At 37.7% G+C, this 22628-nt stretch overlaps 3 protein-coding genes across 4 annotated transcripts in view; 1 reads left to right on the plus strand and 2 right to left on the minus strand.

Annotated features, from left to right (window-relative positions):
• Positions 1-5159, plus strand: part of LOC145783269 (transportin-3-like) — a 30566-nt gene extending 25407 nt beyond the window's left edge. For both annotated transcript variants that reach the window (XM_082595092.1, XM_082595094.1), the window contains exons 18-23: positions 3005-3137; positions 3419-3558; positions 3634-3790; positions 3906-4067; positions 4573-4679; positions 4854-5159. In XM_082595092.1, coding sequence (XP_082451218.1) covers positions 3005-3137; positions 3419-3558; positions 3634-3790; positions 3906-4067; positions 4573-4679; positions 4854-4914 — 760 coding nt within the window. In that variant the 3' untranslated portion in view covers positions 4915-5159. The remainder of the gene's footprint in view (positions 1-3004; positions 3138-3418; positions 3559-3633; positions 3791-3905; positions 4068-4572; positions 4680-4853) is intronic.
• Positions 5160-5638: 479 nt separating this feature from the next.
• Positions 5639-10891, minus strand: LOC145783382 (E3 ubiquitin-protein ligase MARCHF6-like). The gene has a single exon (XM_082595237.1). The coding sequence runs from the start codon at positions 10852-10854 to the stop codon at positions 8149-8151; it is 2706 nt and encodes a 901-aa protein (XP_082451363.1). The 5' UTR covers positions 10855-10891; the 3' UTR covers positions 5639-8148.
• Positions 10892-18400: 7509 nt separating this feature from the next.
• On the minus strand, positions 18401-21805 carry LOC145783481 (sodium/potassium-transporting ATPase subunit beta-1-interacting protein 3-like). Its single transcript, XM_082595366.1, has 7 exons — positions 21652-21805; positions 21285-21422; positions 20457-20537; positions 19953-20144; positions 19479-19536; positions 18985-19063; positions 18401-18875 (listed from the first exon to the last, which is right to left on the minus strand). Exons 1-7 carry the CDS (start codon positions 21706-21708, stop codon positions 18842-18844), a joined length of 639 nt encoding a protein of 212 aa, XP_082451492.1. The 5' UTR covers positions 21709-21805; the 3' UTR covers positions 18401-18841.
• Positions 21806-22628: the final 823 nt, after the last annotated feature.

Genomic DNA, 22628 nt, shown 5'->3' on the forward strand with positions numbered 1-22628 from the left:
TAAAAGCAATTCTAGTGTGACAACATAATTACGTCATCCACCTGGCATGACATTTCGCTGAATTTACGTTGCTGCTGGTGAAACACGCTTTCGCCCCCACGGCCAAAAAAATAGTTAGGCGCCTATGCTTCCAACACTTTGATCAAATGGTACCCGGTCATTTGGTCGACAGGACGTTTGGTCGACAGACATTTGGTCGACAGGACGTTTGGTCGACAGGACGTTAGGTCGACAGAACGATTTATTTTAGGGTTAGGGTTAGTTAACTAACCATAACCCTAATCTAACCCTGACTCTAACCCTAACCCTAACCCAAAAATGAATCGTTCTGTCGACCTAACGTCCTGTCGACCAAACGTCCTGTCGACCAAATGTCTGTCGACCAAACGACCGTGCACCGATCAAATTTACCCAAGTCAAATATTCTATAGTGTAAATATCTACTTTATGTCGCCATTTAGATTACACTATGTTTCGTGATATACACAAGTAGACGTAAATATACTTAATCAATGACTAAGACAGTTAATCATGCAAACAGCTATAGGCCTATCCCTTCGTAGATAGGGTGATTACTTATTAAAAGTCAGCATTTTGTGTCTGCTTCGTAAAGATGACCTGTATTTAATAAAATATATCACATGTTAAAAAAAAGAAATAAAAAATAAGCAAATACTTCTTCGAGATATGGCCATCAAAAATAGTCCGGAATGACCAGGAGATTATGTAGTCAAATCACAACACACTGATAAACAATCTACCCTGCCACAATAAGGTATTGCTAATCAATGAAAATTTGATCTTATTCAATCAGAATACAACAGCAACTTCACCAATACTCACTTCATACGATTGGTTGTAAATAAATGTGAAGTAAGCATACAATAAACATTACAGTACAATACCAAGCACGCTTGAAAAAACTGTTAAGGTGTATATGAGAGTAGCAACTCCATTGGCTGTGAGGTATAACAAATAACATAGGTGAAATGATGGTTGGTTATCAATGTTGCGCCAACTCTGGAACCGCACCCATGGTCTGAATGCATGCAGTAAATGTCTGTGAAGTGAGCCCAGAAAGGTTTCTTTTTTTCCAAAGTATAAATAGATCTCTAGCTTTTCCCAAGAAGGTCAAACTCGGTTGTTGTTTGATTCCATCAGCTTCAATTGGAGAACACATCTCATCTCTTTTTCGAAAAGCTGAAAAAATACAATGCACATTAGCAATTTCTGAGTAGTGTACACCCATTGGTACACAACATACAATTTAGACCTACTATCCTCGCCAAAACGAACCTTTTTTGCCTCGAATTAAAGTCAGAAGACGGTGAATAAATGAGCAAAACTTATTTGCTGGGCCGTAATAAGTACTGTTGTCCCTCTACACAATTTCAATCTAATTAATTAAATTTAACAATCAAACTAAAGCCATTCTTTTGATCTTATTCTTACCTTTTGTAGGTGTTGTAACAGACATGATTTTCCACACATTTGCAATTAAATTTATGAAACAGGCAGCATCTTTTTTTCATTTCTTCATCTTTCGGAAATTAAAACATTGGTAGGCTACTTTCACTGCAGTCTTGCAAGAGTTGTACCCACTTTTACAGCTTGTTACACAACACACAAACCCCATTTCACAAATATAGATTATTAAAGCACTGAATTAATCACAATAAAACCTAAATGAAAGATCCGATTAAAACCTTGGATTGCTACTAAAATTTAACATATGTAATTGTGTATGTATATACTTTTGTTTATAAATAACTTTCTGATAATGAAATGACAATGAAATTTTCTACGGTTCGAGAAAAAGTTTTCTCTGCCTATAAAACGTTGAATGGTAGTTTAACTAATGAAAATAACTTTCTGGACTACTAACAAGCTAGCCTTTTAGTTAGCCAATATTGATTTACTTCCTATTATAGCCTAGGCCTACAGCTATAACCGTACAGAACCACTTTAGGGGGCAAAATGTGTGCAATTTTAATAGAACATTGCTTAATTCAGTGGCGTATTCTCCATACATGCACTGCATGCCTTACAATTCTGATGAAATCAGAAATCTTTCAAGGACAACGAATTTATGCGTAGAAATAGAAAATGTTAATAGCAGAACCTCCTCGCTCTCTTAATTTCAATATTCGAAACAGCTGTTCATTTTTAAACTTTGGCAACTTTGCTGACCCTGGCAACCAGCCTAGACTATCTGTGGTTTTATTAGCCAACTTGGAGAAAGATATTAATTGCACAGGCTTTCTCAAGTTTGCAACGTTCTAACCGCTTTACCAATTGCACAGGTGGTAGGCTACCTGAGAAGCCATGATGCCAGCAATTGCCTAGGTTAGGCTACCAAAAAAAAAAATTAACATTTCCAATTTGTCAGGCTCAATTTCACTTGCACCAGTAGGCTACCTAGGCTACAGTTAACTGACTAACTTGCTATAACTGCTACATCGAGTGCCAAGAAAATTACACTAACTCATTTTCCATTCATAATTATTTTATGCGCGCTTTCATTCATTTCAATTAACTGACTAACTTGCGAACTTTAACCTACCAGCCTGCTCCTGTACCAGACATTAAGACAACTAGCAGAAGACCAAAGAAAGAAAACGTAAATGACGCAATGACGTAAGAAAGCGATACGGCTTCTGATTGGTCAGTTTTCGAGATAGGCACAAAATAGGGAACCTTTTGTAAATATGCCTCCCGGTCGAAATGTGAAAGCATTAACTTAAATGACCACCGTTTGATTTTTAGTTGATATTATGTTCATTGTATTTACCCTGTTTAGTTAATCTCCTGTAAAGTTTTTTTTCAAGTAAGCTTACAAAAGCAACCAGACATCCTACCAATCACTACATCGTCTCTGATGGTGTGGGTCATTATTGGTTGGTCGCTGTTTAGACATTTCGCACAACAAAGCTACTCTTCCCACGCTCAAGACAGTCAACACCATCAAAAATGTGATAAAATGACAAAAGTTATTTTTCTCCAGGTGCATACGGTTTGTTGTGCGATGTGTGGGCCAGTCGATACAAAGCAGCTTGCTGCGTCCGATCACTGAAACAATCACCGAAACATTTGCTTTGGAACCGCACAGTTGTTTTCTTTATTTGGGGAGTGTTTTGGTGAGAGATATGCTTTTTGTATTTTAAGATTTCTAATCGACTGGTTAGTTTTCAGTGGGCATTTTACAGTAGATTAGATGTAACACTACATCCTCTCTTAGCATTACCCACACACTAGAGGGGTCAATTTTTGAACGTTGGATTAGTTGGACAAGACGGCCGAAACTCGTTTATCAAATAAAACCCAATATGCGTATAAACTCTCTGAACAAAGTATATCATTTCATGATGTTTATATGGATACTGAGGCTGGACAAGTTATCAAGTTTTTGTTGTCACAGCTCGACGAGTATGGTCAAGACCAGGCTTTTTCGGTTATGCTTGCGTCGTTCGTTGAACCGACAGTGATTTTGCTGAACCAGGAAAGAGGACTTGAAAATCATCCTGACACAGTTGACGACTTATTCCGATTGTGCAGCAGGTGATCCCAAAACTTTGCTTTGTGGTGACGCAAAATGACGCGGTCTGATATCAACTTCATTTATTTTCTTGGCAGGTTCATGGAAAAGTCACCCGTGCAGTTTTTAGTGCACGGCTCTTTCCCTACCCTGGTTCAATGCGCTCTCGCTGGTCTGTGCTTACCCCATCGTGACGCGAATACGTCTGTGACTAAGTTTTTACGAGGAATCATCGAATGTTCAGCCAAAGTTCAAGTAAGTTGCCGTTCGCGTGAACCATCTTGGTCCAGTCCAGAAAATTTAGTGCTACGCTTCTATTTTCAGGCTTGTCGCTTATCAAAATGGTTCAAACATTTTTCTTTCATTGCAGGGCAGCGGGGACGAAGTTCAGAGCATCGTAGAAAGGATAGTATCCACCTATGGAAGCGAAATTGTGTCGCAATCCTTGCAAGCTTGTCTTTTTCACATACCCACTTTCCTCTACCCCGACATCGCAGAACTTTGGTGGGCTGTAATATCTCGGGACCGACAGGTATCAGTGGTTATCTTTTATTATAATTGCATTACGTAAATACTAATCCATATGTCCGTTTTTAAGATTTTTCAGTAAACTGTCCTGCATGCCAAGTTGTTTTAAGTCTGTTTTTAGTAACTACTAGCTATCGTAAAAAATAATATTTTTTGTCGCAAATGTAATTATTATTATAGGCTATTCCTGAGAAGGACACAACGATGTGTTAAAAACGTTCGGAAATTTTGTTTACTCGTTTATTTATATATTTTTTTGCGTCAATAAAGTATGTTAATTTGTTAAACCTTCGATGTTGCTAAGTTTTGAATGTCTGTATCGCAAAAAAGTGACCTCTCTTCCAAAGCTCTATGATGTGCAAACTTTTATAAATTGGGCGGCAAAATCCGTTTAACGGGATAATGATGTAAGTCGCACTTCCATGTATTGTACCAAAAGTCACAGCAGCGTACATAAGAACAGTGTTTGTTTCAATCTTTCGTTTTAACTTGACTTTTAAATCTTGCAGGCCTTTTCGTCTTGGTTCATGACTGCGATAAAGAATCTTCCTACGGAAACGTCTTTGGCATCAGCTACACCAGAACAAGCAATGCAATTTCACGCCCAAGTTGTAGCGTACGTGTTTGCCAATCTATTTACGGCGTTGAAAATCTACAATAGCATTTTAAAACAAGTGTTTTTATAGAAATTGAAAGTTTTTGACAGGGCGTGCGATGCAAAGGTAAAAAAATGCCCCTTCAATTTATTTATTGGTCTCATTTATCTGATAACAGTGCTCTTTGACTATAGGGCGACGGCATGGAAGACTGTGAGTTACCATCTACGAGATTTCTCTCGGTTGTATAGATGAAGACAAAGCAGAAAATGAATTATGCAATCAACGTAGCGTCAATGTCATGCAAGAGATGTTCGAATTGGCAACACAGCAGCAATCAGGTGCCTTGGAACCAAAAGCTTCAGAAAGAAACCTGACGAAGTTTTCAACCAACTCATGTTGTTAATCGTGTTTTATTGCTTCTCCGGTGTGCATGTTGCCGTACTTTTACTGTCAATCATCATTAGATTTTTTCCATTACAAACGTTGAATTTTCTACTTAAAAAAATATGTCTTACATTTACCCGATTCACATGAGCGCCGCCTCGCCTTAGGGTCTATTGACTGCACCGGTTTTAAGAATCAGGATTGGCTGCTTAGCGGTCGCCTGTTGATATATTTCATGTGGAGTAAGGATAAACCCCCTTCAGTTCAGCAGGAAACAGCCCTAAGAAGGGGCGTGGGCATTTCTGTTTAGAGCAGCGTACTGTCAATGTCATGCATGCGTACATTGATATAATCATGAGAGAAATTACGGACTTATAGTCGAAGGGGCGCCACTCCGTAATCGACGGCATGCCTCTAGGTGTCTTGCCAAAGACACATGCTCTTCGCTGTGTCGAACCAGGGCTCTCATCACTCGGCTATGCAGCCAGTTGTAAACTCTCCTTACAGCTTCGCGAGTGAAAAAAATCCCATAATGATCATTGCGGCTACTGCTTGCATGTATGCTGGCTAACTGAAAGAAAACTAGTTTCAATGGGTGCATTGAATATATTGTACACAGCATACAAGCGATTTTCACAGAATCACTTCTCACAGAAACAGAATGATATCTATGTAACACAACATTCAAGGGGTTTTATTGCAGAATTTGTCAAACAACGCATGGCCTGTGTATTCCAAGCCAGCAAAATACCCTTTTTTACTTTGATTCAGCAGACCCTGAATCACACGCCAAAAGGAGATTTTGCAAGCTGCGATGCGTTAGATTTTAGAAATTACACAGGCAGCAGTCTAACAAAAATTGTGCTCAATAAAATCATGGAATAACGCTCAAGAAAATACGCACGCTAACTACACGATCATGATGCTGGACGAGGCCATATTGACAGCTGTGATTACGCTTTATCTCCTTTTCAAAGGAATTCAGCTACAACAAAAAAGTTTGGTCACCAGTGGCGATTGCAGGAGAGCGTTTCATGACGTTCAGAATTGAAGAAAAGCAACTTGAACCTCAGTTCAAGCACAGTACTTTACATTTTTCCGAAGTCACGCTACCAATAATCACTGCACAACCAAGTTTGAGCTTGGGACAATACTGTATACTTTAAGACGTTTCTTGGCAATTAGCTCACGTCGCTCCTGCACATTCAGGAAGCTTCAGCTTTGAAGCGACTGATGGTAACGACAACCACATGGCCTCGGTGTCAGAAATGATAGCGTTAGAAGTGTAAAAAACATAAAGGAGATCTCCCCCTTTGGTATCATGGCTGGGACTCTAAAAAAACTGCAGTGAAAAGCACTGATTTGCAGGCTAGCTTTAAAGCAGGACCATGGCTTTTCAGCATGTAATGGTGGAAACAAAGGGCAGTTCAATCTTTGTAAGGTTTGGATAATAATATAAGAAGCTGTTCAAGTGTCATTAGACGCCATGTTCTTATCCCACACATACCAAATAATAGAGATGTACGTATACGCCACAAATTCTACGCCGTAGACTTTTTGTTTACGCTTACGGCCACATTTTTTGGACAGTTGTCGCTTGAGGCTACGCCGTAAAGTTTTCGCGGTTTTTTAGCGTATAACGCCAACGTATACTTTTTAATGTCTTAACTGTTGTTTGAGAATGTAAAAAGAATGTTTTCAATGGGCAAAGACATAGAAACCAAAACGCAGCAAAATGTCAGATGAACACTTTCAGATGCTTGTGTTTCTTCGTGGAAATTCAAAATAAAACTTGTTTGTTTCGAGTGGTTTATGCCGTGTGAATATTTGGCACCTAGCAAACAAAATGAGTTTACGCTAGGTGTATGCGCTGACAACTTTTTTTACAAGTTACGTTGACGCATACGGCGTATGTTTTTTCGAACGTTTACGCTGACGGCGTCAATATTTTTTTGTATACGCGTACATCACTGCCAAATAGCAATATCTTTCACTTTTACATTGATTTAACGTCTACAGACGTTGAGTCAATGTAAAATGACGGATTTTATCGTCTGCTGGAGTTAAACACAATATGTTTTATCAACTCATATTACAACCCAAAAAGCGGAACACAAAAATGTCAACATCTCCCAACGGCGATACCGTAGCGGCATAGTTCAGAAAATTCTTTTGATACGATATACAAAATTAATAATGACAGATATAAATTGAACCAAAAATCGTTGCTCTGTTGACCACCAGTATTGCATGTTGGAAGCCTACTGTATTCTTATAGTTGAATAGCTTTTATTCTTTCGCGGAAGGAATACAAATAGCCTCTCCAGCCGAGGAAAATTCGCTACTCGATGAAAATGAGTTGCTTGAATGTTATATGGCGCCACATCTTGACTTTTGTTCACCCACCTCCCCATTTGATGTTTGTTGCCAACCTATTAATAACCCAATGGGACAGTTCTGCAGTCCTCTTTAATCAGGGTGTCATGTGATATTTGAACAGACCCTTACGTGCACGTACGTCACAACTCCAATTCTTGATGGCCAAAGGGCAAAAGAGACAGATCGACCATTTCATAACGCTTGAATAAAAAACCCACCTACCGTAGCTTAAAAAGACTTACGAATTGAAAACGGTGAAGGTTGCAAAAGATGAATTATGTCAGATGTAGCAACAATAGTTACAGCAAAATAAATCCCAAATTTATGCGACACAGTAAAATACATCAGGAACATATATATATATATACCATTAAATCAACATCTCAAATACAATGGTTCATGTCACGTTGGTTTTACTCAACATCAAATTAAGACGATATTCCGCTTACCATGCCACACTTTCCAAACAAATCGACAGCACTGCACAAGCCATGGTGCAGTACATTCAACAAAAATTAACTGCAAGTAAATTCGTTGCTTGAAATTTTTTGTGCATTTACACGTGTGATGGTATATGCAGCTGACAGCACATGTCATGCAGTTTTGGTACCGGTGCAGTAATGTTAGTATCTTAACCTCACGGTTCGAATCTTGTACGATACCATGTTTGATTTCTATGCAACTTCTCAAGACACCTTATCGATACGCTAAACAATTAATTAATCAGGATACTTTTTGTGTGTGAGAAGGATCATAATCTTGTAAACGTTTTCCGATTAAATATCTCTCATTTTTAATGTGATCACACAAACGATGAAACTGCTTCACTTCGTAGGACAAAAACCCAGTGAATGCCGCAGACAAAATCAAAATCGGATAAATTTGCCAATGAAAAAAATACTGTAATTTCAAACTACAGTCAAACAAAATCGGAATCAAATGACCGATGAAGTATGGTCCAGCAAGGCAAGAAAGCATGCCTAAAATCACCGGCAAAATAGTGTGAATGATGCAGTGAAATAAATTCAAATGTCGGAGACCAAGCTGATATGCTTGTTCCAAGTCTTGCTTCAGCCATGTAGTCGGGCCTACCAATAGAGTTGCAATTCCCAACTTGAGTAAGAAGATTCCCAATGCCCAGTCTTGTGATAGGAGAATAATGGGAGTCTGATATGAGGGAACTCTCATCGGTATCACGAAGACAAGATCAAAAATGAGACCCAATAACAACGGCATTACGCCTAATATAAATACACTAAGTACAAAAGTTTTCCAAAGTACAGTAAAGAAATCCACAATTTTCTCTTGGATGATTTTCCAACCTCTTGGGGCCCATGTCCATGCCATAGAATATAACCGAACACAGCTATAACATACATATAGTCCTGCTGCAAATGTGTACAACTCATGTATTACGAAAGGACTTTCTCCAGGATGTGTTATTAACAATCCAGTAGCACCAAAAAGAAACTCAAACACATATCGACCAAGAACGACTGGTATTAAAAGAATGGCAGAAGATAACAATGTCAGTGTTACAGCCATGGACATAATCACTAGTATGATGCGCAAAGCGAAAAATTTTGGTCGAATGTATGGTTGATTTATGTTCCACTCATGCTGCACAATAGGCTCGTCATGTAATTCTTGGTTGAGGTTTTCTTGTGGATTATTATGAAAATTGTCAACATGAACATGCTGTATTCCTTCCTCACCAAGTAAATATGACTTCACTCCAAACAATGTACCGGTAACGTAAGCCCAGTATCGAATTCCTTTTTTCAGCCACGTTCTAGCGTTTCCTTGGTCTAACAAACCAGGAAGGATAATGTGAAGCACTATGAGTTGCAAAGGAAACTCTCCCATGGGTGATGTGCCTCGAACAGATGAATTATAAGGGAAAAAAGTTGGTGCCAGAAACAGCAAGACGTGCACTGGCAACCAAGCAATGATAATTATCATGGAACCGAAAATGACTATTGACACCAAAAATCTTCTGCAGTGTCGATAAATGGGAAGATGTATCATCTCATTTATAGGATTGAAGTCCGGATCATTCAGATTTCTGAGAAACCACAATGCACCTGGACGCAAAACTTCTTTTAAAAGCATTAAAAAAGTAGCAAAGTAAAAAACAAATGCCATTCCAATAAGCCAGTGAAAAAAAATGGAGATTCCAGGAGCTGCAAGATAACTTTCTTGGCGAGTTTGCAGGGAACAGTTGAAAACCTTTAAAGTACAGATGTCAAGCCAAACACCACATGCAAGAGGGAATACTCCTATCTCCACCAAAAATAGAAGACCCACTTTCAGTATAATGTAACACAACCCAAACATCCATCCAGGCCAATGAAACTTTGTAATTTGTAGCACAAAGTGACATGTTAGGAATCCTGCAGCTATAAGAATATAGCCACATAATGTTGTAAGTATGCTATCAAAACCTGTGGCAAGTATGTAAGAATTCAAGTCAATGCTTAAGAGGAAGAAGTGTCCAAGATGGTATGGACAAAAAGCAAACACTAAAATAAATAAAGTGTTCAGTGCCACCACCCAGAACACATGCTCCAAAAAAAGAAACGACCCATCCAATCCTAAAATTCTCTCCCAGGTTGCATCATCTCCCCCACGTTCCCAATCTACTGCATTCCAATTGATATTATCGAGAGCAAAATTGTTTTGTTGTTGCTGTGCCGGTAGATTTGCTTGATTTTCTTGATCTGCTGGCACATTTCCTTGCTCTACTTGCACATCTTCCTGGATATCTGCATTAGCATTATTGTTGTCATCAACATCAGGAAGATCATCATCTGGGGGAGGGTGGGCTTCAGGAGGAGCATCATTATTCTGTGGTGCTGGAACAACTTCTTCATTTTGCTGTGCCTCTGGCCTTTGACGAAGCCATGCGGGCAATTCTCCATTCAAAATTTGCACTCGCAACCACACCAAACAAATGAAAGCACTGAGAGTGCAAGTAACTACTACACAACCGTGTAAAATATCCAAAGCAATATTTTTTGTCGAAATCATGTCTTTAGGCAATGATGTTAAAGCAGAAACAGATCCCGCAAACACACAGTTATAAATTCTAGATGCAGTCAACGGAACAATCCCAAGCCATGCCACAGCCACTAAAGTGTAGTGCAACCAACACTTGACTGCTGAACCAATACTCAACGATAGTCCCATGAACAAATCTCGCAAAGGGAGTCGATTAGGCATGTCAGGGCTGTAAATTGGTTTGAAAGTATACTTGTGTTTACAGAGTTCACAGTATTCTTTTCTACTGTGTCGAAGCCATTGTACAAGACAATCTTGATGAACATGCCTGATGCTTCCAGTGCATATACAAGGGTGAAAAAGAGGTCTGTCGGGGGATGCAGTTGACCTGCATACTCTGCAGATTTCTTCATCCTCTTCATCCATCATTTTAGCATTCAATTTTTATTAGAGCCTAAACAAGACTTCTTAAGATTCCTAAAATAAGATCAAAACTGCAGGTTCAGCATTGTGACTTATTTGCTTAAATGCACGGTACTTTACATTTAATTAAAGAGATCACATTATTCTACAGACGAAATCAGTTAATCATGATTATCCAACTGAGTTGTTTAACCAATTTGCTCAAGAAAAAAGGTTTATTATAAATAGGCACTATTGTTAGAAATGTGTACTGGTATGTGCTAACTTCATTGCAATGGGTATATATACTATTATAATACATATATTACCGTACACTGTGTAGTACAATCCTACAACTCTAATTAAACTTGAGAGTTTATTAGTATATACTGTGTTATACAACAATGTGCATTATCAGCAAACATCCCACAACATCTTGTATGATTAAAACATTTTTTTTGCAAACTGCCAATTATGTAAAACAACGTGGTCCAACTACAGGCCGCATGCGGCCCGCGGATGGAATTTTTGCGGCCCGCGAGCTTTCACAGTTTTGATTTAGTTTGTATTTTATGTTACAGAAAGTAATTTCAATTAGAACAAGTATAGCATGTGAATAAAAAGTCTCAAAAATTTAATTTAAAGTTGTAGACAGCAGAGCCTATACTGTTTCAACCTATTAGGTCTCGTCAGTACAACTGGACTTCTGAAAGGCTGATATGTACCTATAGTGTTCCGGACGTAGAATTTAGTGATTTACCACTTTATACAAATGTCAGATGGCTTAGTGCTGGAAAAGTACCGGTACTGCAACATGTACACCGTACTTTCGGAAATGTGTTAAAAAAGTAGGCTACGTATACTTCTTTATCAAAATCAACATCTTCTTCTTGCTTATGAGGCAGCAATTCAGGTAACATCTCCCAATTGTTGCAACCAGAGCAGGGCTCAAGTTGTCAACCTCCTAGTGGTGAGCCCTGGTAATTGATTCTTGCAATCAAGCGAATGACAACAAATCGAGATAGCAATTGTAGTTCACAGAGCTCCATGCAACTCCATCCTGTACAGAGTGATGCCGACCCAGAGCATGCGCCCTTCATGTCTAATGGCTGTTCAGGGCGGGCAACTTCGGTTGTCGTATGGGAAGGCATCACCTTGCTGCAGTTGAATGTGGAAATGAACATCAAGCAAAACAATAACAAAACATAAGCCTACATGATAGCATGGCAAGGTATCAATCTTAAAGTGTAGGCTAGCTTGTATGGGTCTGCTACTATTCGGTGAGTTCCTAACCTCAAACCCCTAACCCTAAAACGGCAACGATAATTAAGCTACGGTATCCAATAATTAAAAAAAAAATGAAAAAATCCCCCGTTAAGGGATCGGACTCACCGAAACGGGCCATTCCGAGCTTGTATAGTAAAACCTCATCCAAAGTCTCATTTCGTTTTGGTCTCGTCTCAACCGCAATTTTAGCAAACTTTATGTATCGTGTTTTGGCCTTGCCTCAAAGAAAAAAACTAGGTCTCAGTCTTGCGTTGGTCTCGACAAGTTATGTCTTGCTACAACACTGATAATGATTTCTTTGTTGCTAACTTTCAAGTCACCTTGATTTAATTCAACTGTTCTACCGCAGACATACGGTACTTAAACATAATCTATTTAAAATTGATAACATAAATACAAGTTCTGCACATGGTTCATACAACAAATTTCATAAACCGTTGATTGCTTATGAAGATAAATAAAAGTACTGGTAGGCTAAACAAGTGAATGAATTCAGACTAATTAATTCTGACCTGACCTGCAATTTTTCAGTTGCACTTGCACAATCAAGGAACAAAAGAAAATGGTGTTTCCATGTTGAAAAAATAATAGACTGAGTTCGTCAGTAGGCTATCGCACTACTACATGCGACAGAGTTGTTGACCGCTGCTTTTGCCATTCAATTGAATTACAGTACTTTCGTTTACAAAAAAATGATTTGACAACTGACAAATTTCTTGATTTAGAAATTGATGAAAACAGCTTAGCCAATAGCCTATAGCAGAAGTTGAAATAAAAAAATGAATTTTTTTGGACGTTCTGAAGATGACAAAATATTCTGTTTCAAACTCTTCAGTTCAATTTATAGGGACCTGAGATAAACTATTGTTGTTTGAAACTTTTTGCAAGACATTTTCTCCACAATATTTGCGTTTTTTAAAGCTCATGTAGCCTATTAGGGAACAAAAATTAAGGAAGTCGAAGTAAGGGATTGCTCACTGGACAACTGGTACCCTTCCTGATACAATGCCAGTCAACTGCTTTGGCCTTATGCTATCCGGTTCAATATGCTTGCCCAGTTTGGGAGCACTCTGCACATGCCAAGAAAATCGATTCTATATTGAACCAAAGCTGCCGTTTGATTATAGGCTGTCTCGAACTAACCAACATCACGTTGCTACAAATTGTGCATGGAATTTCTCCATTCAATATCAGAAGCGTGACCAGCAGAAAAGAAAGATCTTGTCAGAACATGGATTTGAGACAACCCCTATGTGGCCGAACTCCAGCTAGGATACGAAGGCTTTTAATACGTCTGACAGTAGAAGGGCTTTTGTTATCGTAATTAATCTCTGTTTATCGTAAAATAAAAATTGGTACCGTACCGATGGTAGTTCAATAAATTTTGTTATAATCACCTGCATTGCCCTATTAGCATCATGCCTGAATGCTCACTGCATGCTCATGGTGACTTGTTAATTCAACTACCCGTATAGTTGCTTTACATCTAGCCTACTGCAAAGGCTTTGTTAAGGAAAACAGCTTACTGGTAACTTTTAAACTGTCTTTCCAAATATTCTTTAAATATGCTCTATGTAACGTTTACTGACTGTCTTTGGTAGCTGACTGTAGGCCTACCACTTGCACTACAAAACTTTTTGCATTTTTGAAAAGAACAGCATGTTTCACGCGCTACAAACTATCGCCCTGGCAGTGTCATAAGAATAAGGCAATCGCTGCGAGCCTTCGCATCCCCTTCTTTAAATATCCCTGACTCCAGCACGCAGACGATTAAAGTCAAGAAAAAGTTTCCTTGCTTCAGTTGTCTCACTGGATCAAGATGTCACCGCTACGGTGGCGGTCCAACCGTGGAAGTTCTCTTTTGTACTTTGAAGTGCTTCAAATACGGTAGCCTACTTGCAAAAAACATGTTTTATTCAGTCTTCTTGTTCTTGTTTGATATTTTTTTTTTCAAATTTGAACTTACGATAATAAAAATCCTTAAGATTCATTAACTACTTTTGTTTCGTTGAAAAAATTCAGTTACGGTACGTTCAGGAGTGGGTCTGTTGTCAGGATTAACCATCAAACTTCGAAACCCTGCAATCGTGCCTGCCAAAGAATAAAATGTAGAAAATTGGTAGATTTTAAAAAAAAAATCATCAAGTAGTGAAGAAAAACCGAGAGTGGCACAAGAAAACGAGAGAATAAAAAGACCAACAATAGACCTTTTGCATAACAAACCAACAGAGCGTGACGTTGGAGTCGTGAACGACGAGCTGCTGTTTGCAATGCTGTGCGATAGGGTTAGTGGCGTAGTTTGCAGGCGAATAAATTGTTTAACGTTTGCGTTAGCTGTTGTTTTGTGGTCTTTACAGGCGTGTATCAGTGTTTCAGTATAATTTGCCAGAAAATAAAACTCTTTTAAGTTGTAAACTTAGGCTACAGAAGTGTAAACCTTCGACCAGTTCTTTGCTGTATTGGAAGCGATCTTGCCAGGCAAAGATAGGAAAAATTTCTTGTATTATACAGCTTCAAAAGCTAAGCATGCAAATCAAAATGTTGATGCAGAACTTAATGACGAGGCTACTTTCGAAATACCTCAAAATGCTACAGGAGCACTGCATCTACATAAATTAGCGGTGAAAGATTGAATTTTTGCTGGTGTTGAAGCTTCGCCTGGGTTTGTTTTATACAGACTTAAAGCACAAGGTTTGGTATTAGTTCTGCATTCGTACTGTAGGTACTGTAGGCTACATCGTATTTTTCATTCATGAATGCACCTCATGTATTTAAGGTTGATTGGTTTGAACATATTCCCTCATCGTGACGTTATCATAGCAACCATGAAGCCAGACTTCTAAAAGGACTACCCAAGCACCATGATCATCATCGACTGCACTGAAGTAGGCCTACGTCTCGAAACACTGTCCTCACTTCACCGTCAGTCGCAAACGTACTCGAACTATAAAAGTACGAACACTGCAAAGGCATTAGTGGGAGTTGATCCAAATGGGGGTAATATGTTTGTATTTCAGTTGTACACTGGTAATGTGAGTGACAAAGAAATATATCAGAGGAGTGGATTTTTTCACCTTTTGAAGCAGAAAATAGCTGCTAATGAACTGCACGTCATGATGCTGTTATGGCCGATAAAGGGTTTATTATAGAAAAAGACTTAGCCTACATGGTATTGGTCTACATTTGAATATCTCACCGTTCCTAGGCAGAAGGCCTCAAATGAGTGAGGACAAAGTGTTGAATAAACGAAGTATTGCACGCCATCGTATTCATGTAGAGAGGACCATAAAAAAATTTGTCAATTTCACATCTTCGACAGAAAAATACCAGTGACTATGCTTGGTATCATCAATAAAATGTGGTTGGTTCGTTGCATATTATGTTATGCAGAATGAAAATAAAATGTTGCAAGACAAGGTGCCACTATCGTGGTCCATAATTCCCGGTCAAAATGCACACGCTTCACAATGGCGTCCTAAATTGCCTTTCCTAGTCTGTTAGCCAACACTATGATTAAAACGAACAAGAATTGAAGTGTGCCGATAATCTACAACAATTCATAAACACAAAAAATTTACTTTCACCTGCCACCGACCTCACGCTTGCTTGCAATAACAAGAAACGCCTTCATAAACCGTAGTAAACAAGCGATTCTCAACCCTCAGACTCCGCGTAACTCAAACGTCATGCTCTGGTGATTTTGAATGTGCAAAAGGTCTATTAAATGATTTTTTTTATTCTTTTGTTTTTGTGAACCACAGTACATTTTTCCTCACCATTTATGCTTTTCTTTCTTCAATCTATGATTGACCATGCTCCTAACTTTTATATAGCCTACAGGCTACGAGTGAGGAAACAAGAAAAACAGCAAAAAGAAATAGGCCTATTGTTAAAGTTCAAGCCAGAAGATCAAAGACTTTCCATGTCAAAATTAACAAGACTTTATCAACGGCAAGTAGCTTCTGTTGTACCATTTTAATATGTTTACCTCGCAATTAAATGAAAGTGTTTACAATTAGTTTCTTTGCAGCAGATCTTTCCTCATTTAAAGCACTGGTTGTCGTTACAATAGGCCTACCTATTATGATACGGTAGCTTGATAGATTTGTTAAGACTAATAAATTGACAGTTGACAAGTAGCCTACACACTAAAAGGATGTAATGTGTAAGGTTCCGTGACCTTTTTTTTGCATTCATGACAATTGACAACGCGAATCGATAGGCTATAATTTCTAGAACTACAGTTTTTTAAAATTAAGCTGCTCTTCCACCACCGTAGCCGGTCGTTTGGTCGACAAGACATTTGGTCGACAGGAGCATATAACCTGGTGAAATTTATTTTGTATGTTGTTTTCCCTGAGGATGCGCATTGTCATGGTGCGCGAAACGTCAGTGAAGCAATAAACCATCTTGTTTATTGTTAATTTTACTTTCAACTTCATCAGATGAACGTAGCAACTAGTGCTAGAAACGGGTTAAGGTTAGTTAGGGAACGTTCAAATAGGGGAGACCGGGGAGATCTGTTACAAGGGAGGGTTGTTACAGTCCTTTTAACTTTTAAATTAGTTCACATCAACCGCTGGAATTAAGTTGTTTTATTCAGGTTTTTAGTTTCCATGTGCAAACGAAGCTTCAGCCATTTTGAAGGCTGCAGTAGAAAATTATTGATGAAAAACTGTTTTAGGGTATGAAAAGTAAATTTTTGCTTTGGCAAAGAAAATGTTATTGCTACAAAATTATGAGTGATATTTAACTGGCTTCAAAGTTAAATCAGACTTGAAGTGCAATACCTTTGATTCATTATAAATATTTTAAAGCTGAGTGTCACATGTTTGACATATCTTGATCTTATTCAGCCAAGTACTATTGGGGTGAGTTGTTACACAGTGTAATGCTTGCTCATCCCAACTGGAAAAAGTACTTAATGTGGTACTTAAATAACAAATTTTGTATTATTTAGAATAGTTGATTACATTTTTAAGTTCTACTAATATCTGTTGTTGCTGTATCTGTGCCTAAACATGCCAAAAACTAATAAAGGGTGCCTTATTGAGGCCAAATACCATGAATGGTTGAATGGAGACCATGTGTTTGCAATCCTGGTGACAATGCATTGTCAATAATGATGTTATTTGTTTGTTCATGATTTTTTTCTATTAAATTTGGATGTTCAATAAATTCAAGAATGTTGCGTCAACGTATTCCATCAGTTTTAGGTATTTTAGTAAGAAAAATTAGTTAATAGAACAGCCTATTTGAAATTGTAACATTTTACCCCATCTGTGTAACAAGTCACCTCGATACTGGGGTGACTTGTTACAACTGACTCATTGATATATTAATGCAAATATTTTCCTGTAAACATAACTTTGTTAAATTTTGAAGTTGTATTTATAACAACTGGTGATGTGGCAAGATTACATAAAATTTTCAGCAACTTTGTACAAATATTGAAAGAGAAATCTTAGATTTACTGAAAATTGTAACAACCCTCCCCGGTCTCCCCTATTACGTAACGCCTTCGAGGGGGAGGGGGGGGGTTTATGCAAAGCGTTACGTTAGCGTCACATCGGGGGGAAGGGGGTTCAAGCAAAACGTTACGTAACGCTTTCGAGTACGGAATGGTAGTTTTTTGTGCTGAATTCGTAGTGAAAAAGCGTTACATGGGGGAGGGGGGGATTGAAAAAAGCGTTACGTTGGCGTTACATAGGGGAGGGGGGGTCAAAAATTCGGAAAAAAAGCGTTACGTAATATTTGAACGTTCCCTTAACTAACCCTAAAATGAATCGTTCTGTCGACCTAACGTCCTGTCGACCAAACGTCCTGTCGACCAAACGTCTGTCGACCAAACGTCCTGTCGACCAAATGACCGGGTAGCCTACCTCCACCACATAGAAAATTCATAGGCTATCCTGTCACGAATGTTGTAGAAAAAATCACACTGAACGTGCAATGAAACAACAAACTTCGACCCAGAAAGTAAAATCCGTCATTTTTACATTGATTCAACGTCTGCAGACGTTTAATCAGTTCAACTAGCAACGGCAACACTAATTTTATAACTGTGGTTTTTGCTGGTCTGGCGACCAACAAGGAAAAGGCAGTGTGGTTGTACATTGGCAGTATGAAACTTGCTCTGTTGGTTAAGGACTTAACACTTTTCTTCGCTACACATATTTTATACAAAATTGTAAAGATTATAATTATATATCAAAGGCTACAACGTATCCAGAGAAGGATATTTCTGTCAACAAAAACAGAGAGACACTGACAACATGATGTCGGAGAGTTTAATAATATATTCGTGAAGAAAAACGTCCAAGCAAAGATATGATGGGGTAAACAAAGCAAGGCACACATTTAGCGAAACTTTATCTAAAGCAAATTATTCAAAGTAACCAGGAGTTTCGGTCAGAGGTTTCGGTGCACAAAAACATGGGCAGATACATAGAGTAAAAAAAAGAAAATGTTAGAGTACCAACAACGTTTATCTCTGCACAGTAAATAATTGAAATCGACAGTAACAGGTGAGCAACAATTGCAGAAAAAAGCAAACCAAAAATATGAATCAACTGCAACGTAATTTAGGTAAAATCCAACTGTAACGGCAAAGAGCAAAACGATTTTAATTTGACGGCGATACACAATGTCAAAAAATGCAGGCAAAAAGAAGAAATCAAGTGTGCAAGATTGTATAGCTTTCAACGGCTGAAATAATGATTGAGTTTCATACAATGGATGAAGAGGCTTGTGCTGGATCCCTGGTAAAAATATAGCCGTATAAAAATAAAAATATAAAAAAATAAATATAGTTTTCAGCCGTTTTGTTATTATTTATTTCACCACAAAGTTTAACGTAAGTTGTCTTACTGGACCAATGGTTGCATTTGATAGGTTTTCGATTTTTTGTTCTTAACTGCACCATCATGAAATCTTTCGTCGAAGTCAACTGTAACAATGCAACAAAAGACAATTTTCAACTTGGTTAACTCCTCAGGCTTGACACAAGTACGACTTTCATTTGTTTATCCAACAGTTTAAAAAACATGATAACTGTTTTTAACTGCCATCACTGTATTATTTGCGACAAAGAATTGTACCAGTCAGAACGGTGTTATCACGATCGGTAATAATTCAAGGATTCAAATTTTAAAATCAGTTAAACTGCCATCAATATGGTGGGATTTTTTAATCTTTGCGTCAGTGATACAAAAGGTCCTATTATCAAGCAAAATTTCTTCATTGCAAAAAGCTGTCTTCATAAACTTTGGCAATTGTTTCAAAAACGTGAAATTGACCACTCATGAAAAAGCACTGTCTAGTCATGTAGAAACAGTGCAAAGAAGTTTACAGGTTTTACTCACATTGATCTTCTTCCCTCAAGACTCCAATGACGTAACAGGAGAAACTGAATCCAAAAACCTGCAAACATCTTCATTAAGACATGAAAGCAAAAGCTGGCTAAACATGAGTGATAAAGCCAGCTTTCACATTTTTTTTTTCGATTTCAGACCGAAAGTGATAGCGGTTATGGCCCTGGAAGCGCAGGTGTGTGTGCAAGCTTTGGAATGATGATTTTCTTTTTATCTTAAATACTTTGAAAACAAAAACACTGAAAAACTTGAAATCTATCAAAAGTTTCATCTTTTGATGGAACCTTCTCCAAAAGTGCCTGCTTAGAGTGTTTAACCTTTCACTACTTGGTAGGAGTTGTGTAACAACAATTACAACAGCCGGGAATTTCAGTTGGAGATGAAATCCTATAATCACAACATCTGGCCAAAATGTTGCCTCTGATGCACCACTAGGTCTACTAAACAAGTTCTTAAATCACTTACCGATAAGACGAGTTGTACAGCCGACTGGAATACTTCAATGTATCGATAGTCCACAAAACATGTTTGATCAGACACAATAAGGTTTGGAGATGTGGCAGCAGTCGAAACCGTAAAGGCACAATCCCACACATTGCCTCTGAACCACGTAAAGGAATCACTTAATCCAAGATTGAGAACTACAAGATGGTTTTCCTGGATTTAAATGTATATGGCATGAGCTACACATGATTTGTTGGTTTGAATTTTGATTCTCGGACGGAAAGATGATATCTTGTAGAATAGGAGAAGGTAACAGCCCAGCAATTCTAATTTTTAAATCTTTTACTCATGCCCAACTTTCTAAAGGCCACACAGACTATTTTTGAGACAAATTTTTGCGTTTGATAAGATATGAAATGATGTGCGCAACACGATCACCAATTACACTGAAAATGCTGTTAATACCACATTAACATTTAACAATATAATCGATATTTAAAGAAAGTTCCAAACACAGCCACATACCAGGTTCAGATTTCCCACACCAAGATATAAAAAAATTACAAATATATTCCATCCCATCCATATTAAAGTCCATGTTGAATACTGTAAAATATATGGGTACAAGTATCTAAAAGCTACGTATACAATGTTGTTTAATAATGATACAGGCCTTTAAGCTCCTTAATTTTTCCGGCAAACCAAGCATGGTCTACTGGAGAGCTCTTTCCCGACAACCGAACTCTCACGTTCAGCAGCCACACTAATAAATCCGTGTTTTTAAAAATTTGTTAATTCATATCATGCTTTTGCATACATTCAGGTTTAAGAACAAGCAAACAAAGCCCTGAAACATATTTGCAGTTGTATTTACTGCTTCCCAAGTAGGTGTAGAGCTAGTCTTCGTCGACGTTTAGCCTTTTAGCTAAACTTTTATCAGCAACATTTTTCATCAGCCTGTGAAAGACTTTGCCTTGTTTATGAAAACGTTGTAAATGCAAGTAAACAGAAAAGCTTGTGGAAGCCAGCAACTAAACATGGCCTACTGGCGTGGTAGTTTCGGAGGAGGCCATTTAACGACTTCTCGATAGCCATGGCCGCCAGGACTATAGAGGCTTGTCATATATACAACACAATTAATTTTAAAAATAACAAATACCATATATATATTTTAAAACTCTTAGATTCTATTTGAATAAGAACCTTCTGATGATCCTCCTTTAGGTGAAACAGGCTGTTAAGATTTTAGATAGTAATAACTATATTTGATTTTGTTTAAAACTCTATATTCACATTAAGGTAATCATGTTATATTTTGTTAAAAAGTGTATCATCATCAATCTAAGTACTTACAACAGCAAGAAGTCTTGGTTTGTGACGATATACACCATACAAACCAACAACAGCTCCAGCAATTTGACAAAAATTTGCCACAATACAAGACCATTGCAAGCCTAAGAAGTCGAATGTTTGACGAGCAGCAATTGTAACCTGTTGAAAAAAATTGTTATAAATTAGAAAGTAAGAGTAGGTCTGCAAATAAACAATAATGCACAATTACACATGCGCTACAAAATGATAATTAAAAGGATTCACCAATTTTAAACAAAAGTTATTCAAACTTATTCAACTTTTTTTAAAACTTAAGAAAATGTGTCTATTACTATGCAAGTAAATTGAAATCCACTACAATTTTTTGTGAAACAGATTATATACGCACCAATTGAAGAATGCAGACCAGGATGAACCAACAAGCGACCGAACACTGGCAACCCATTATTGGTCAACAGTCACTGCCTCAATTTTTTGTGTAATTGAAAAGCCTAGGCTATAGATAGCCTACTGATATGTGGGTTTACCTTATAATCTGGATATATATAGGCTATATATACAACAAGAAAAAGCACTTATGTAATAAAATGATTAATTAGTATGCATGATCAAGTAAAAGTCCATTTCAACTAAACCTATTTTTATGGGAGGCAACAATAAAGTTAGATGACGATTTGAATCTTCTAACAAAAGAAAAAACTTATTTCCATATTATTGTATCAAATGTAACAATGTTACAGTAAGATATAAGTAGCTTAGTTTAAAATTTTAATAGGGTAATTTTTGTCTGCCTTTCCCTTCAATTTTGTCTGAGAGAGAGATGTTGTAATTTTCCTTTTTGCAGCACGTGTCCAAAAAATTGAAGTTTTGAAACTGAAGGCTCCTGAAGACCAACACCATCGCCAAACATGGTGGAACTAGGACTGCTGGATTAACCTGAAGCAGCCAAGATGGTGGGGCCCTGTACTGTAGATCAGGACTGGCCAGGGTTGGCTGATTTAAATCAAATGATTTAAATCATTGATTTAAATCATGATTTAAATCAAACAATAAAAATTAAAAAATTTATTAAAAAAATCAAATGATTTTTTATTTGCTAAAATAAAAATAAATACATCAACAAATGTTCTCTGTAATACAAAAGTTATATTTAAATGCTTAAGGCTATAGGCTATGCATGTTTTGAAAGGCAACTTCGTTTACTTGGCAGTTCACAAACAGTGTTGTTCACTAAATATAGTTTTTGAGCAAGTTTTTTCCACTTTTGGTCTGGTTTAATCAGAAGTTCGAAATCGATTGGGCACTGCAAAAGCTGGCGAGCTTGTATTTATGTACAAGCTTCTCAATGTAAAATAAACTGCAATT

The sequence above is a fragment of the Aplidium turbinatum genome, chromosome 14 (genome assembly GCF_918807975.1).
Source record: "Aplidium turbinatum chromosome 14, kaAplTurb1.1, whole genome shotgun sequence".
Lineage (NCBI taxonomy): Eukaryota > Metazoa > Chordata > Ascidiacea > Aplousobranchia > Polyclinidae > Aplidium > Aplidium turbinatum.

Coding starts and splice junctions, on each gene's coding strand:
- LOC145783382 (XM_082595237.1), bottom strand. CDS start 10,854: ATGATGGATGAAGAGGATGAAGAAATCTGCAGAGTATGCAGGTCAACT.
- LOC145783481 (XM_082595366.1), bottom strand. CDS start 21,708: ATGGGTTGCCAGTGTTCGGTCGCTTGTTGGTTCATCCTGGTCTGCATT. Junction 21,423..21,651: donor TGGTCTGCATTCTTCAATTG/GTGCGTATATAA, acceptor TTTTTTCAACAG/GTTACAATTGCTGCTCGTCA. Junction 19,537..19,952: donor CTGTACAACTCGTCTTATCG/GTAAGTGATTTA, acceptor AGATGTTTGCAG/GTTTTTGGATTCAGTTTCTC.